This window comes from Dipodomys spectabilis, unplaced genomic scaffold (assembly GCF_019054845.1).
Source record: "Dipodomys spectabilis isolate Male_0828 unplaced genomic scaffold, ASM1905484v1 ptg000060l, whole genome shotgun sequence".
Classification (NCBI taxonomy): Eukaryota; Metazoa; Chordata; class Mammalia; order Rodentia; family Heteromyidae; genus Dipodomys; species Dipodomys spectabilis.
The window spans coordinates 454,733-471,585 of NW_024870737.1; the positions used below are offsets into that span (position 1 = coordinate 454,733).

Consider the following 16,853-nt stretch of genomic DNA (forward strand, 5'->3'; position numbering starts at 1 on the left):
CAGGGAGATGTATAGGAAAATAATAGGACTGTTCAGCACGTATTATCAGTTACCTCCAAATCTCAATCAATCCAACCAAAGTCTATTTCTCAGTTATATTAGGTCTCCTGAGGTTCTAGACAATTCTCAAGGGTACTTGTTCTCTCATCATTCTGGACTGAAAATATCACCCAATGAATGCTTTCATGATCACTAAGGCATGAATTGTTCTAGCCATGACTTCTTCCCACAAGGGTAACCAGTCACCCAAACCTTCTCTATTTTAGGTGGGTAGGGAATGAGAACATTCTAGGTTCCAAGAAGTAGAAGACAGTTGGATTTCATATGTGTAACGCATTTAGTGCTTATAAGAAGTCATTATGAGAACACAGCAGGTGTGAGTGTCAGGCATGTCTAAATCTTGTTGCTTAGGGATTCTGCTGTCATTCTCCATGCTGTCTAAAAGGACAAAGCCAGGACTGGGAGGATGGCTAAAGTGGTGGAGTGCCTGTCTGGGAAGCAGAGGCCCTGAGTTCAAACCCTAGTACCATAGAAAATAAATTAGAAAAAAAACCCGACTTTATAGCTAGTCTTAGCACTCTCTGTGAAGGAATAGTACAGATGAGAAGTTTTTGAAGAGGTTTTCCTGTGACTCACCAGTAGCATGTGGGCTGAAATTCAGATTACTGCGTTGGACTCTCTGACCTATGGCAACATTCTTTCATGACACATTGCTTTTCTGCTTTATCCCACTCAGATACAGTGACTGAAGTGAAGACTGACATCTATGTGACCAGTTTTGGCCCCGTGTCAGACACAGACATGGTAAGTAGAAGGACTGTATCGGGATAAAAGTGAAAGTTGGGGTTTTCTGCAGCAGGATCTTGTAGTTGTGTTCTAAGAAAACATTGTGTGCTGTATGAATTCCTTACTGCCACTACTTTATATTTGATAAGTGTATCTTGTCCTTGCTCTGCCAATCTGTAGTAATCACATACCCTCCCTTCCACAACACATCATTAACCCCTTAGCTTGGCTCCCTATCTGTTATTAAAGCCTGTTTGACCACTCCTTTCACACTTCACAAGCATCACACAGATAGGCCAAGAGAAGAAAGCATTGTGGTAGGGTTTCTTGCTCAAGTATCCAAGGGTGTTTTTATCCAAGAAGTCTGTTCATGGCAGTTGTGCTCCATTCACTGAGAATGTAGACTGACAAGAATGATGCAAAGAGTTCGGGTTGGAACTACTTCTGGAAGCTTGTCCATTATAAATATGGGCAGGGAGAGAGCTTCAGGCAAGACTAGAGCTTTGAGGCTATTTGCACAGATTATCCCTTCTCTCACTATTTTCTTCTGATTCCAAAGCAAAGAATGCAATGGAAAGTTGGGATAGGGATGTTCACCCTAGTAGAGCACCTATCAGTAACTACTGAATATCAGATGCTTGAAGGAATCAGGTAGCAAAGCAAAGACGCTATTGTCTGCTTTGTATGTCTGGGACTTATTAGATGCTTAGCAATTTTTGGTTGAATTAGTTACTCTGTGTTGAGAATAAACCTCTCAATTTCTGGGAGAAGAAATTCAAAGAGTATGGGATGTGTTTGTTCATGACTTAGGTCTTTTTTGGATGTCTGTTTTCAGTGGCCCACTGTATGGCTGGGAATTCGAATGGGATGATGAAAGTACACAATTGTTGTTTTTAATTTTTTTTAAATTGTAAAGATACTGTACAGAGAGGTTACAGTTACATGAGTAAGGTAATGAGTACATTTCCTATCAAGCGTTGTTACCTCCTCCTTTGTTTTACCCCTATCATCCCTTCCCTCTCCACCTCCCTAACTCTCCCCTACCCCCACACCCCAGTTGTAAAGTTCGTTTTCAACATAGTATCTTGTACATCTCATTGTTACAATGGGTCAACCTCTATGCTTCTTTCAGCATTTTGTTATTTCTCTTCCCCTCCCCAAATTAGAAAAATGTATATGTAAGATACAGGGCACTGATGTCAAATACAGTGAAAACAAGGGTTATATGTGGGGGAAGAACATAGAAGAGAAACAAAATATTTACATAGTACAACTTTTTTTTTCTTGCTATTGGTTTTGTATCTAAAACACAATTGTTTTTTTAGAATGATTTAACTAATGTTTTTTTTTTTTGTTTTTTGTTTTTTTTTTTTGGTTGGTCATGGGGCTTGAACTCTGGGGTGGGTGCTGTCCCTATGCTCTTCAGCTCAAGGCGAGAGCTCTACCGCTTGAGCCATAGCACCACTTCCTATTTTCTAGTGGTGTATTAGAGATAAGCGTCTCATAGTCTTTCCTGCCCGGGCTGGCTTTGAACCGTGATCCTCAGATCTCAGCCTCCTGAGTAGCTAGGATTACAAGCATGAGCCACCGGGGCCCAGCTTAGCTAATGGTTTTTGAAGAATGGGCAGCAAGGTGAGACATGGCAGCTGAGAGCTGATTTAGGCATGTTGATTTTATATTCAAGGTAAGGTTTAGTAGTCAGTGGAAGAAGAAAGCTATTTCTGAAGAAAAGGACGTCATCAGTAGGTGAATGGTTGAAAGGCCTGGCAGGGGGAAGGGAGAGGGCTGAACTTTACTTTTAAGTGTAGAATAAATAGGATACCGTAGATTCCCTGTGAACTCCTTGAGGGTAGGTAGGTACTAAGACTTCTCGGCTTGTCATGGCATGTAGGGAGAGCACAGTAAGGGGCATTTTTGATGTATGAGAAATGGAAAGGTTTCTCTACCTCTCCTTCTCTCTCTGTCTCATCAGTTGTACTGGAGAATAAACTCAAGGCCTCATGTTGCTAGGCACATACTTTACCACTTGAGCTGTGCTTCTTAAGAGAGCCGGAAGAAAGCTCTTGTAAAGGCAGGAAGGAGGGCTGTATATCTGATTGTCTTCTTTAAACCTATCTACTGTTTCAAATCCAGGCCTACATTACAGCTATGATTACTTCTTAGGAGGCCAGTGCTACACAGACATGGCTTACAGACCCTTATATACAGACAGCTGACAGTCATGGGGAATAGTCAGTCATTAAAGATAATCAGCTCTTTCCTTACATTGCTGAGAATTAATGATGGATTAGGATTGTTATGCTACCAAAACTATATTCTTTGCACACACAGACACATACATATACACAAAACACACTCATTTTCACGGACGTACCAATATTTAGAAATATATTCAGACAAATGTACACATACTCAAGTGTATGTGGAGCGCACGCAGCCTGCATACTATCTCACGCGTTCTTTGACACAGACACATAATTATGTCCCTAAACCCAAGGATACCAATGAAACACACAGTCTCTATCCCAACCAGCTCTTCTCCTTGCTCTGGAAGATGTTTTTCAGAATCTCAAATTTCTCTGTTTTTCTTGGAAGATTCATGTTTCACTTGCTTGTTTGTATATTATTCCCTCATGCTTAAGCAACAGAAAAGATCTTTCTTGATAGGGATAGAACATTTTTGTCAAATAACTTTCATGTTATTTTTAGCTGCATTTCTTTCCATTTGCAAGGCAGAATAGCTACAATTACCGTGGCTGAAAAACACATTTCTGGTGTTTTTAAGTTTCTTCCTCCTGTTCTTAGTAATTTGGAGCAATTGACCCCAGGGTCAGGGATGACTTTGGATGAAGACTCATTTGAGACATAGATTGCTTAGAAAAGTAGATGAAAATTAAGGCTTGCTGGGTATTGATTCATTTCTAACCAAAGTAGGAATTTTAGTGCAAAATACTTTTCTAAGCAAATAGTCTTTCTTTTTAACAAAGTAGGAAAAATGTAAGAGCAGGTTGAGCAATGATTCAGGACTACCTTAATCCTTTTCACTTGTTGCTTTCATTGATGAAAAACTGACCCTCACAGACACAGCTCTTTGGTTGAACAAGAAAGAAAATCAAAATTATAAAGTAGATCTATGTTGTTCAATTTAGTACCAATTTTTGGCACATGATACCTTCCCAAATATTGGTTAATTTCAAGAATGAGTGAAAGGAGGAGAAAACAATGCTTGATAAGAAATGTACTCATTGTCTTGCCCATGTAATTGTAACCCCTCTATATGGTATTTTCACAATAAAAAAGAATGAGTGAGATATAATAAATTAAATGTCAGAGACAAATTGATTTACAGATCTTCAAAGGCAGAAAGCATGTCAGATACATCTCCACATCTCCAGCTCCTAGAGGCAAATCTGACACAGGTCTTTGCTCGGTCTGTATTTCTTGTGTGATGGGAAATGCTAGTGGCAAGTCCTTCAGATATATTCCAGTTTGAGTGAATGGAGACCAAAGGGCCTTCTATAATTACCGACTTCTAAGTGAGCCAAGACAGTTTTTTGGTTAATGCATGAAATGCTAGTAGAGACATTTCAACAAGATGGAAGTTGTGAAAGATTTTCTATGAATGTAGTTTTGTTTCCATTTTCTAACTTTGGTCTCTTTGTCCATCCTTTACTAGTGAAAATAAGGCTGTTGGTGAGAGGGATTATTTTTTGTAGTCTTCCAAGAGCCATTGCACTACGATGGGGGAAACTGGATGAGGAGAGAAAACTAAGAAACTTTGAATGACAATTTTAGTTCTTGTTAACCCCGCCCTGTGTTTGGGAATACTTTAAGTGCTCCAGTTATGCCAAGGTATCAAGTGCCCCCCAGAAACTGTCAACAGAGAAACTTCCCAAGGAAAAGAGTGGACAACTAAGTACTGATACCAGCAGATAATGCAATAAAAGAATTAACTACCTAGCTTAATGAGAAGAATAAAATGGATACATGGGAAATGAGAACCCATAAAAGACATTATAGTCATAATTCTTTGTAACAGATTCAGGAACCGTACATTCTGGTCTGAAAATTGCTTATGAAAATCATGCAAAATTATCAGAACAGCCAAACCCTATACACAAAAGTATGTGCTAATTAAAAAGGAAATACCACAGGGACCTCTTTCCTGGTGGCAATGTATTTAAAGCTATTCTATGTTTTCTCTCTAGGGCTGGGGAGAGTGTTTTTCTCAACGTGAAATCCTCTGTTTCTGACTGTCTGGGGCATAGAATGGATTGGTATATTTTGAAATCTTCATAGGCTGTCAGGTTTCTCTTGTTTCATGGGCTACTGTATTTCCAGTTGTAATATAGCAAGGGGTCCATATACGTGGGTTTCTTCCAGATACTTTCACACAACAGAGAAAGGACATAGAAACAGTGTGAATAAGAGTAGCTGCATTTGAAAGAATGGCATGAATGATGATGAGTCTCCTAAATGAAGAATGATGAAGCTAAAGCAAAGGGCTGACAGAAGCAGAGATGCCCAAAACAGAGGGAGGGGCCTGCAAAACGAGAAAATGACGTGATAACAGTTGTCAGTTATGCTGCCCCCCCCCACTAAAACACTTAAGACTTGCATGTCTTTTCTGAGACTTCCTTTGACATACTTAGTATTGTTAGAGGGTTGAAGCCATTAAGCTCCAAGTCTAAGGCAGAAATACTTCACCACCAGCTAAGTGTCTTCTTTGCCCTGTGTTACAGATGTATTCAGTGCCTTTCCCAGGAGGCAGGCTTAGGTGTATTAACTGGAAGATTTGATTTAAATGCCTCACAAAACAACAGAATTCATTTGTCAAGTTAGAGGCAATCATCCTTGGAAAGTACACAAGGGCTCAATTTGCAAGGAAGGAATTGATTGTATTTCTAGAATGGTCAGGTCAAAATCTGATTACATTTGGCCAAAGGTCATAGGATAATACTTATACACCAAATAGTCTCTCCAAGATTTTCTCTAGTAAATTTTTTTCTTTTTCTTTTTCTTTTGTTGTGCCAGTCCTAAGAATTGAACTCAGGGCTTGGGTGCTGTCCATGAACCTTTTGGCTCAAGGCTAGTGCTCTACCACTTGAGCCACAGCTCCACTTCTGGCTTTTTTGGGTGGTTGATTGGAGATGAGTTTCTTAACCTTTCCTGCCCAATCTAGTTTATAGAATATAGTTGTATCATTAATCCTTAGCTATACAAGTAGCTGATTTTGAGTTTTCTCTCCTTTTTCATGCCATGCACATGTTCTATCACTGAGCTAACCCTGCCCCTTATGAGTTCCTTTCCCCCACTTCCCCCCCCCCCCCCATTTTCTTTTTTTATTTATTTTTAAATTTTATTTATTTATTTATTTACTTATTTTATTGTGAGAATACCGTACTGAGGAGTTACAATTACATGGGCAAAATAACGAGTACATTTCTTTTTTTTTTTTTTTTTTTTTGTCTTTTCCTTTTTGGTACTGGGGATCGAACCCAGGATGTTGCACTTGCTAGGCAAGTGCTTTGCCACTGAGCTACATCCCAGTCCACGAGTACATTTCTTATCAAGCATTGTTGCCTCCTCTTTGTTTCCCCTTCCCATCCCTTCCCAAATTACCCCCCCACCCGATCCTCCCTCCATCCCCCACCAAAGTTGTAAAGCTCATTTTTCAACATAATGACTTGTACATATTGTTGCAACGGGTCCACCTGTATCCTAGTTAAACGATTTGTTTTTTCCCTTTCCCTCCACAAATTATACCAACATCAAATACAGTGAAAGCATGGGTTATACCATGGGGGAGGGACGTACAAAGCAACAAATTAATCATCTTATAAATATGTTAGAAACAATTGCATGAAAGGAAAAAGAACAAAAATATGTTTCAATACTTATCTTGGGGTTCATTCCCCTCACATCAACTTATCTGACCATTTCTGCTTGTCTCAGACATATACTAGTTATTGCAAATAAGGGAAACCATGAGACCTATGTTTCTTTGGGCCTGGCTTACTTCACTTAATATAATTTTTTCCAAGTCTTTCCATTCCTAACAACCCCCCCCCCCCATTTTCTTACCTTTTATAAAGACATGTTTTATATGTTTCAATCTGCTTGTAATTATTTTACTTTTTACATTCTTGTTCTATTATATTTTTCAGAGATTACCTTAATTGTTGTAATATACACTTGACCTTGTCTAATGCAACTTGGCACCTCCACAGTAATTCCAAATAATACATGAATGTATTATTATGTATTATGTATCACTCAAATGTTCTTCCTCCGTCTTTCCATTTAGATCAGTCTAAATACTTATTCCATATTATTTTTTAATTTGTAGAGACCCATTATCTGTTTAGTTGATCCATACCCATGTTAGTAGTTACGCTTGCAAATACTTGCTAGCATCACTTTCAACTACATAAACAAATTTTCTTACCAGTCCTTTTTTTGAGGAATCATTCAATCATTTACTTTTCAGTAATGTCTGGAGAGGCTCTATTTCATATTTGGTAGCATTTTAGATACCAAAGTTATCACAATAAACAGAAAAAAGTCCATGCTCGGCTTCCAGGCTAGAGAAAGAAAACGCCTCTGTGTGTGTGTGTGTGTGTGTGTGTGTGTGTGTGTGTGTGTGTGTGTGTGTGTGTGTGTGTGTGTGTGTGTGTGTCTTATAAAGAAGAAAACCAACCCAGTGTTATGGGAGTAAGAAATATGATATAGTGATCAGACAGTGTCCCTTCATTTAGTGACTTTACAATGGGACCTAGCCATTTCGAGTGTCACCCAGCTAGCTATGAGGAAATTGAGGGTAAGAATCAGGAGACATTACTGGGAAATTATGTCTTTTTGTAGCACTTAAATGATAATCTATTTAGCTATAGAATTCTGAGTTGACAGTTATTTTCATCTTAACATTTTTGAGATGCATTCTCACTGGGTTTTTGGTTTCTATTGTTACTTTAAAGAAGTCTGCTATTAACCAAATTTATCCTACTTTTCTATTTGTTCATAATCTTTCTCTTTGGTAGTTTTGGGTCATCTCTATTCTGGCTTGGCTTAGACTTATTCTAATATGTTGAGCTTGCAAGTCATTATGGTTACTGAAGTTGAAATGCATATATTTCATAATTTCTGTTACAGTTCATCTATTGACACTTCTATTGTTGTTCCACCCCCACATTCTCTATTCTCTCACATTTAAAATCTTCATAGATGTATTCCAAAGCTTTTCCTGTCATCCTTCATAAAAGGATGAGACTTAGCTTCTCTCAAACTGTCTATCATTTACTTGTCTGAAATGTAAACTGAGCAATTTTTCCTTATGTGTATAGTCCAAGTAATTAATCTCTCTCCAGTAATGTCTAGTTCACTATCAATAATTTATTTCCAGTGGATCTCTTTTTTTTCAGATGTGCTTTTTATGTCTGTTTTTAACTGTTGAGTTTTTAATTGCATGTTTTCCATAATCTCTATTTGATAATTGTGTTCCTGGCAGGAGTTTAATCTGACTGTATGTTGTGTCAGCTTTCTCCATGACAATTTCTTTTGTTGTTGTGGATTGTGAGCCTATTTTCAGCAAGCATTTATTTGTGGTTATGTCCTTTCAGGGTGTTTTTGTGTTTGTTTTTGCAACTTAATTTTGTGATCTCCTCTGACAGAGACAGAATTTTTTATGTGAATTTCTTAGTTTGACAAATCAGGCAGACAAGGTACATTTGGACATCAATCTTCCATACAATAAGGCTCGGCTTTACTAAATCTTGTTAGAAATGTTTTCCCTTTCCTGACTCCCCCTTCCTTCTTGAACTTTTGTGTTGTGGGATGAGTTTGTCTAGTTAATTTTATCTAGTGCCCCTTTTTCCTGAGGCTGTACCCTTTCAGGATCTTGGCTTTATGTGGGAGTCTAGTTCCAGTCTCTCAGCTGGCAGTGACCTGGTTTACACCTGATGTCCTGGTTATTTATAAAGTCTTCTCTCTCTAAAGTATTCCACTTTAGACAATAAATTTTAAAATCTTTCAATCTTTAGACATGAATTTTGTTGGTATGCTAGAGGAATAGGAAAGCCAGACTAGCTAATTTATAGTAGGAGAAGTGTTTGGAGAAGCTCTCATAAAAGAACACAAGAGATTATGACAGGAAAGAGTTTGTTCCGGATATGATCAGATGCCATTGGAGGATTTTAAACCAAATGATTTGAAGTAATTTCCGTCTACATCTTTATTTTTAATTATTTTTTGTTATTTATAAGTAGTTGTACGAAGGGATTACCATTCAACCTGTTAATTTATGAGTACAAAGTGATTTTGTTGTGATGTTTTCACATATGCATATAATTTGCTTCGGTAAAGTTTGCCCCCTCTATTAAGAATTTTTACCCCTCTTCCCCACATCCCTTGTATTTGGCAGTTCTTTGGAGGTTTCATTATTGGGTTTTTATACATACGCATAACATACTTTGATTATCTTCAGCTCTCCTTCACTTTCCTCTCCTCACTCTCACTAATTCCTCCCTCCTCTAAACCCTTTTTTTACATTCATGTCTTTTTCCTTCTTCTCTTTCTCCTTCTTTACCTCCTCCTCCTCCTCTGGTTTAGATTCTACATAATGCATCTTCTTTTAGTGGACTACTGTTCTCTTCTTTGCACCTGCTTTTTCTGGGCCCAAAGAGCTTTTCATTTTTGCATAATACAGTGGTCAGCAAGGATTTGAAGCAAATCTATCAGTTCTATGATTCTAGGACTCTGTCCCTTAATATTGTAAGTTACATGTTAACTTGAGCCACTAAGGTTGTTATCAACATCAGAAAAATTCTAGGTTTGAGGATCATGTTTGGGAAAGAAAAGCCCCAAACTCACAGTTTTAACCTATTGCTGCTGCCGCTTCCAAGTATAATCTCTACGTTTCTGTCTGCTTTCAGTCACTTCCCTCTGCTTTCAAGTAATATACACAAAATGTTTCAGATTTTGTAGTTTATGGCTTCAGGAAGATGTACTATCAAGAAATGCAGATGTTATTTTTTCTAATTTATGTTTAGATTAGCAGTAAATATGAAAATTTTCTTTTTTGTGAATAATTTTATCTAATTTTATATTTATGTTTCTTTTCATCTAATGTATCAGTAAGATTTAATTACATATTGAGGACAATAAAATCTTACTTCAACAAACATTTGTGTAAAATGTAAGTCATGTTTGCTGTTATATTGTCCTTTGATAGTCATGTGACATCATTGGGCATTAAAGATAAATCCCTTGTCTTTTCTTTTGTTGTTGTTGATTGTGGAGTTTGAAATCAGGGCCAGGTATCTGTCCCTGAGCTCTTTTGTTTAAGGCTAGTGTTATACCACTTGAGCCATAGTGCCACTTCCAGGTTTTGAATAGTTAATTGGAAATAAGAGTCACATGGGGACTTTTCTGCCTAGGCTGGTTTTGAACCATGATCCTCAGATCTCAGCCTCCTGAGTAGCTAGGCATGAGCCACTGGCACCCAGTGGGGTTTGTTATTAATAGATAATTCACAGCGTTAAGAAGGGAGGTTCTGCTTTATGAAGCAAAATCTTGGACTGTCTTGGATTATTTGTGGGGAAGTTTTGGCAGTGCCCTTTCTAATAATAGTGCTATCGAATATATTTTCTTCTTATTATTAATAAGGTGATTTTTTCAGTTATAATCATTGCCCTTACTCATGTCCTTTCTACATACCAATGTACTGCATGCTAATTAATACGTGCTAGGAGAATTGTGAAACATTAACAGAACCCTTCTGAACCATTATTCTCTCTATTTTGTCCCTAGGAGTATACCATTGATGTATTTTTTCGTCAGACATGGCATGATGAAAGACTGAAATTTGATGGACCCATGAAGATACTTCCACTCAACAATCTCCTGGCTAGCAAAATCTGGACTCCAGACACCTTCTTTCACAATGGCAAGAAATCGGTGGCTCATAATATGACTACACCTAATAAGCTTCTCAGACTTGTGGACAATGGAACTCTCCTCTACACAATGAGGTCAGAGATTGGTGGTCCCTATCTAGAGTATATTGAGGGCAGGACTATTATTTGAAGCAGCAAGTTTTATGGTAGCCACTGACAATTCCTTTAAGTTTATATGATTATAAATTTTTGTGTAAGTTTGTACTTGTATACACACATATTTATGTACATACACACATTACTTCAATTCATATATTACTTCAATACTTTATAATATTCTTTTAGGCTTATAGATTTGTACAGTACATACATTTTTACATATATATCATATAAATATAAAACATTGTTTTAAGTTTAAACTTGTATATGTATGCATTTATATATTATTTGCACTTATATATTATTTCAAAAGTACTTCTATACATGCATATGAACATATGTATACAATTACACACATATGTACACTTAACACATTTTTACTCATATAGACATATTATCGAAATGCACACACATATTTATGAACAGATAGTTATACATTTGAACACTTTGTGACACTCACTGACATATATTCATGTTGTGTAAACATGTGCATACTCAAAGATACATGTAGACCAATACAGTGGCACATACATTTTCAAGAATACTTAAAAATACAAACTTACAATGCTTTGTTCATCAAAATAGGATTTGAATTTTTATTTCAAAAGGTGAACTTTTAACATCATTTTGGGCTTGGCGGCATGGCTCAGGTGGTATGATACCTGCTAATGAGAGTAAAGCATGTTCGAATTTGAGTCCTGTCTCAGACTAAAAACAACAAGAATAAGAACAAACGAACAGCCCAAATTTTGGAATTGTTAGTATGTACAGATAAATTGAAACCATAAGAATGAGTGTGAACAGTTCTAGAAGGGGTGGAATAAAAAGAAAATCCAGTCATGCATCCACTGCTATCATTAAGACAGAGGAGGACACAAAGGAACTAAAGAATGAAACAGAATATAAAACCAGGGAGATACAAAGGGAACCACTATTGCATGTCCCAGTTTACCAATCCTTTTGGGCACATGCTTATATGGTACTTCTATAAAGTCTTAAAGTTATGCATGGACAGACTTGTTCGGTTAATCAAAGGTGAGCATAAATAGCATGTGTCAGTTATAAGGGAGGATGAGTCATTAAGAGCCAGTATCTGATTTACCATGTTGCCTTCCTCTGGCCATGACAATTCCATTGGCTATCAACTCAATTGACAAACACCAAGGGAATTAGCAAATCACACCTCTAAGGATGTCTGTGAGGGCATTTACAGAAAATTTAACTAAAAAGAAAGGTTTGCTGCGAATACTGTCCCAGAAGCTGGGAGTCGGGGGAATGGAACACTCGCATAGCACAGGCATTCTCTCTCTTTGCTTCCTGGTAGCCATGATGTGACAAGATCTTTGATTCATCATTTCATGACCCTTATTATGGTTACACAAAAATGAGCTCCCTGGCTCACCAAGCTCACATGGCAGATAATGTGACAGAAATAAATATTTGCTGCTGTAAGACATTGAGAATTTAGGATTGTTTCTTACTGCGTGCAAATTTAGGTTTAAAGATTCATATGTCATATGACTAATAAAAATCATTTGTCTTGATTACTATACCAATGGATTAGTTTAAAAAATGAGAATGAACAATAGTAATACTAATATAGCATAATTAGTACATAATTAACATCAACATAGTATTTACAATGTTCAAGACACTATTCAATTATTCTATTTTGTTGTCTTCATAACAAGTTCATGAGAAAGCTTACACAGTAAAAAAAAAAAAAAAAAGAAAAAGAAAAACCCTGTTTAATATAAAAGATCTATGGGCAAAAGTGAAGTTTGCCTTTGTTTTCAGGGAAGAGACTACTATATATTTTCCAGATAGCAGAAAAGAGCAGCTAGTAGAAATACAAAGGTTAAATACATAAGCAGAAATATTGTTTGTTAACAGTAGTTTTCCAGATAAAACAATAAATGATGACATCAAAATTTGTTAGAATTTTACTTATAAAGAAAGAGGGACATCAGTTATTGTGCTGCATGAAAGGAAGTAATGTGGCAAGTACATAATATAAAAAGGAAAATATGGAAAGAATAGAGCACTAGTAGGAGAATAATCAGAAGAGTACTATGCATTTATTTAAGTACTGAAATAGAAGATGTGGAGAGGTGGCAGTTCACATAGTTGTATAAAAATAGACTAGACTAAGTTGAAACAGAAGAAAGGATTGTGGAATGAGATGGATGCAGGAACTGAATGATGAAGAAGATATATTGGCGGTAAAAGACAGTAAGCAATGGTAAAGAAGTTAAGAGAGAGTGATGGGCAAGACAATTAATAGAAGAGAAAGAATAGAAGTTAAATAAGAGAAACAATACATAGGGGAAACTGCGTAATAAAAGAGAAAAGGTAGAGGATAGGTTTGAGTTTGGGAGTAACATTACATAAAGTGGGGGGGAATGGGAGAGGATAGATGATACTGAAACATGAAAAAGAAGAGATGAACACACATGCCCAATGGGACAGAGGATGAAGCTGAGCAAACGATTAGTCATTTGAAAATACAGCTGAATGAATAGCAAGATGATAATAATTGAGCTCTATTTTTTAGTCTGAAGTTAAATGATGCAGGAGTCTATGTAGAATGCCCTTGTGCTTATTTTGCAAAATAAGTATAGAGGAAGTACAGAAGTACAGAAGCTTGATGAAATCATTGTTTCCTCTGCACAATTAAGTTCATCTTGGATCCAAGAAGGTGGGTCATCAAAACTCCAGGATAAAAGCATGACTCTTATGGTACCACAAGTGTTACATCTAGTGACTTTTTCCAAATCACAGTTTCCCTTATCCATTCTGATAGTACTGTAGCTGTTTCCTCTCTTTCTGGAACATGAAAAGGCACAAATTGGATAAAGTCTACAGAACACTTATAATTTTTCAGTAAGTGTTATTCTGTAACATCTCTATTATTATTTGGATCCTCAGATCTTATCTGGATCCAATGGAAAATTACAAAACATTGCTGCCTAGAAAATTCTGACACTTACATGGGAATGTAACTAGGGTAGTTAAGAAAGGACAGAGGAAGCTTAATGCAACTATTGATCATTTTCAACTTTTTTGAAACTAATCCATTGATATAACAATCATGTCATATGCAGTAAGAAACAATTCTAAGTTGTCAATGTCTTACAACAGTAAATATTTATTTCTCCCTCACATTTTCTGGTATCTGAGCTTGGTGAGTCGGGGAACTCAGTTCTGTGTCAACCACAATAAAAGCATGGAATAATGATGTCAAGACCATGTCACATCATGGCAATCAGGAAGTAGAGAAGGAGAATGCCTGTGCTGGGGGCATGTCCTTTTCCCTGGCCTTTCTCCTTAGTTAACTAAGCCTGGTCTTGCCCCATCATGTGACCTCAGAATAGCCATAGAAATGCAGGCTAATACACATTACCTGTTGCTTGCCTCAGCAGTACAAATACTAAACTTGGAATACTACATGGCAGATTAAAAGAGCCCATCCCAAGACATAAAGTATGATAGTACTGATGGGAATATAGATAAACTTGTATTGTGTGTTTGATTTATTGTACATGAATGTTGAATGATATATGATATATAAAAGTCCCACTGACTATCTGACTAGGAGGAACAAATATTCATTAAATTTCATCACATTGACTCATTAAACACACAAGCAGTTACCATGTTTAAGATCCTGGGATGTGTGCTGAGCCTAGGAGATAAGACACAGCACATCCTCTAATGACCTATGACATGTGCAAATCACATGTAGCTGCTTAATAGTATAAAATACATTGAATTGAGGAAGGTGCAAAATGTGATAGAATCACAAGCAGCAAGCAGAATTACAGAAGAGCATCCAATAAAACTGCATATCTTGTCTCTTGAATATTGATGGAAATGTTTGTAACTATAAAACAAACAAGGGATGAGCTGACAAGGGATGTGGCTGAGATACAGCAGAATATTCCCAGCATAGGAAATGACGGGCATAAAGATATGCAGTCACAAATTGACTTAATCCATCAGAAAATTTCTGGCTCTTGTAAGCCATGATATGGGGATATCTGCCAGGGACCATGAAATGACCAATGCAGATATGCACAATAAATTCCAAAGGAAATCACCTTTAAACATAGACCTAATAGATATGTAGAAGTGAATTAGATTTCAAAAGAGGAAGAGAATAGGATAGCAGAAATGTACGCCTGAGGAATAAGGGAGGGAGGGTGTGATAACTCATGCAGGTTTAAATTAAGGCCAGTGTAATGACCAGAGAACAGTACAGGGAAGCAGTCTTACTTAGGGAGCATTTTTAAAGCTATGTCAACATGGAAATGATGGGATTTGTTAAAGAGCTGATTTCCAAGAAAGGATGCAAACGTATTTGCAGTTTAGATCACACTGGGAGCAGTATATAGATCCTGTAGATGGAAGGAAAACTCTATGTAAGGTGCCAAGACAAGAACTGGCATACTAAACAAATGCTAATCATATAATTAATTGCATATATAACTACTATGTGCTGACACGTTCCATGTGCCAGACATTTGTGTAAACCATCCATAATTTTTACAATAGCTAGATACAGGTGTATAATAGATACAGGTGTGTAATAGATACAGGTGTGTAATAGATACAGGTGTGTAATGCCTCTATCTATTGTCCTCATGGAACTGATCCAGAAGATGTAGAGTCAGAAATAAAAATAGATAGTTTAAGATGAATAAGTACAAGTTGTTCTAACTTTAAGATATTGGTGATTTTCCCTTAAATAAGATTTTGAAGAAGTATGGAATATATTCAAGAAATTGCATTGATGGTAGTTAGTTAGTTAGTGCCTGATTAGAAATTGGTGTGGTTCAGGATGTTTTCTGGTTGGGTCCTGTGTGAAAGATGACTCAAACGTTAACATTTGCATTGAATGAGGAAGAGCACTAATAAGGAAAGCAGTGGAAATATCACTAAATAGCTTGCTTATTTGGAAGGATTTCTGTATGAAAAATTGTTGGTAATCTGGAAACCATCCAGAACACATTTATCTTGTAGCTACATGGAAGCGTTATTGCTCTTTAAAACTGACCAAGTCGATGAGCTCCTTTTGTGCTAACACAAATGTCTGGGCTGTCAAAAGTCTAAGAGTTCAAATGTGATGGATGATTGTTGATTATTGCTCAGGCCTCCATTTTCCACACAGATGTTCTTCATTGACAAGTGCCGCATTTCCAAGTAGTTTTTTAAATGACTCAATCTCTTTTCATCCTGGGACGGTGTACTACTCAGCACATGGTTTCCAAGACCACTGTACTTGTGTGCATTGTGTGAGCAGAAGAGGAACGAGGACTGGTCGAGGTGGAGGTTTTGATAGGGCAAGTTTTGGGGGTATAGGCATTTTATTCACTTAGGTTTGACTAAATCAGGTTATATGTGTATGCTTTCTGACCAGGCAAGTTGGGAGAAGAACTATTGGTATATGTCAAGAAAAAAAGGGAAAATGGAGTCATTAGCAATTCTAGTTTTGTTTTGCATTGTTTTTAATTGAGTAGACAGTGTGGTTGTATTTTTGGTGGATCAGCTGAAGGAAGTATACAAGTTAGTGAACCACTGCATAGTTCGTGGAATAACAAGGGCCTGAGCAATGGTGCTGGAAACTTAGATTAGGGAAGGAAGAATCAGTGTGACAGAGGCTATCAAATGTACTTGGTGTCCAATTAGATTAGCATTGAGAAAAGAGCATTGAAATCCAGGGGACATTAGCTCCTGTCTGTGTAATCCTAGCTGCTCAGGAGACAGATCTGAGGGTTATGATCCTCAACCATCCTAGGCAGGAAAGTCCATGAGAGTTTTATATCCAAATAACTACCAAAAGAAGCCAAAAGTGGTGCCATGGTTCACGTGGTAGAGCACTAACTAGCCTTCAGTAAAATAGCTCAGGGTCAGTGCCCTGGTCTTGATTTCAAGCCCACCCCCTAAGTTCAAGCCCCAGGACTGGCACAAAGAAAGAAGAAAAAAGAGCATTGAGAACATTCTTGATACACATGA

General features: G+C 37.1%; 1 protein-coding gene across 1 annotated transcript in view; it reads left to right on the top strand.

Moving 5' to 3' along the window:
- Window positions 1-16,853, top strand: part of Gabra3 (gamma-aminobutyric acid type A receptor subunit alpha3) — a 92,678-nt gene that overhangs the window by 24,575 nt on the left and 51,250 nt on the right. The window contains exons 3-4 of the mRNA XM_042680385.1: window positions 737-804; window positions 10,594-10,814. Of these exons, the coding sequence (XP_042536319.1) occupies window positions 737-804; window positions 10,594-10,814 (289 nt within the window). The remainder of the gene's footprint in view (window positions 1-736; window positions 805-10,593; window positions 10,815-16,853) is intronic.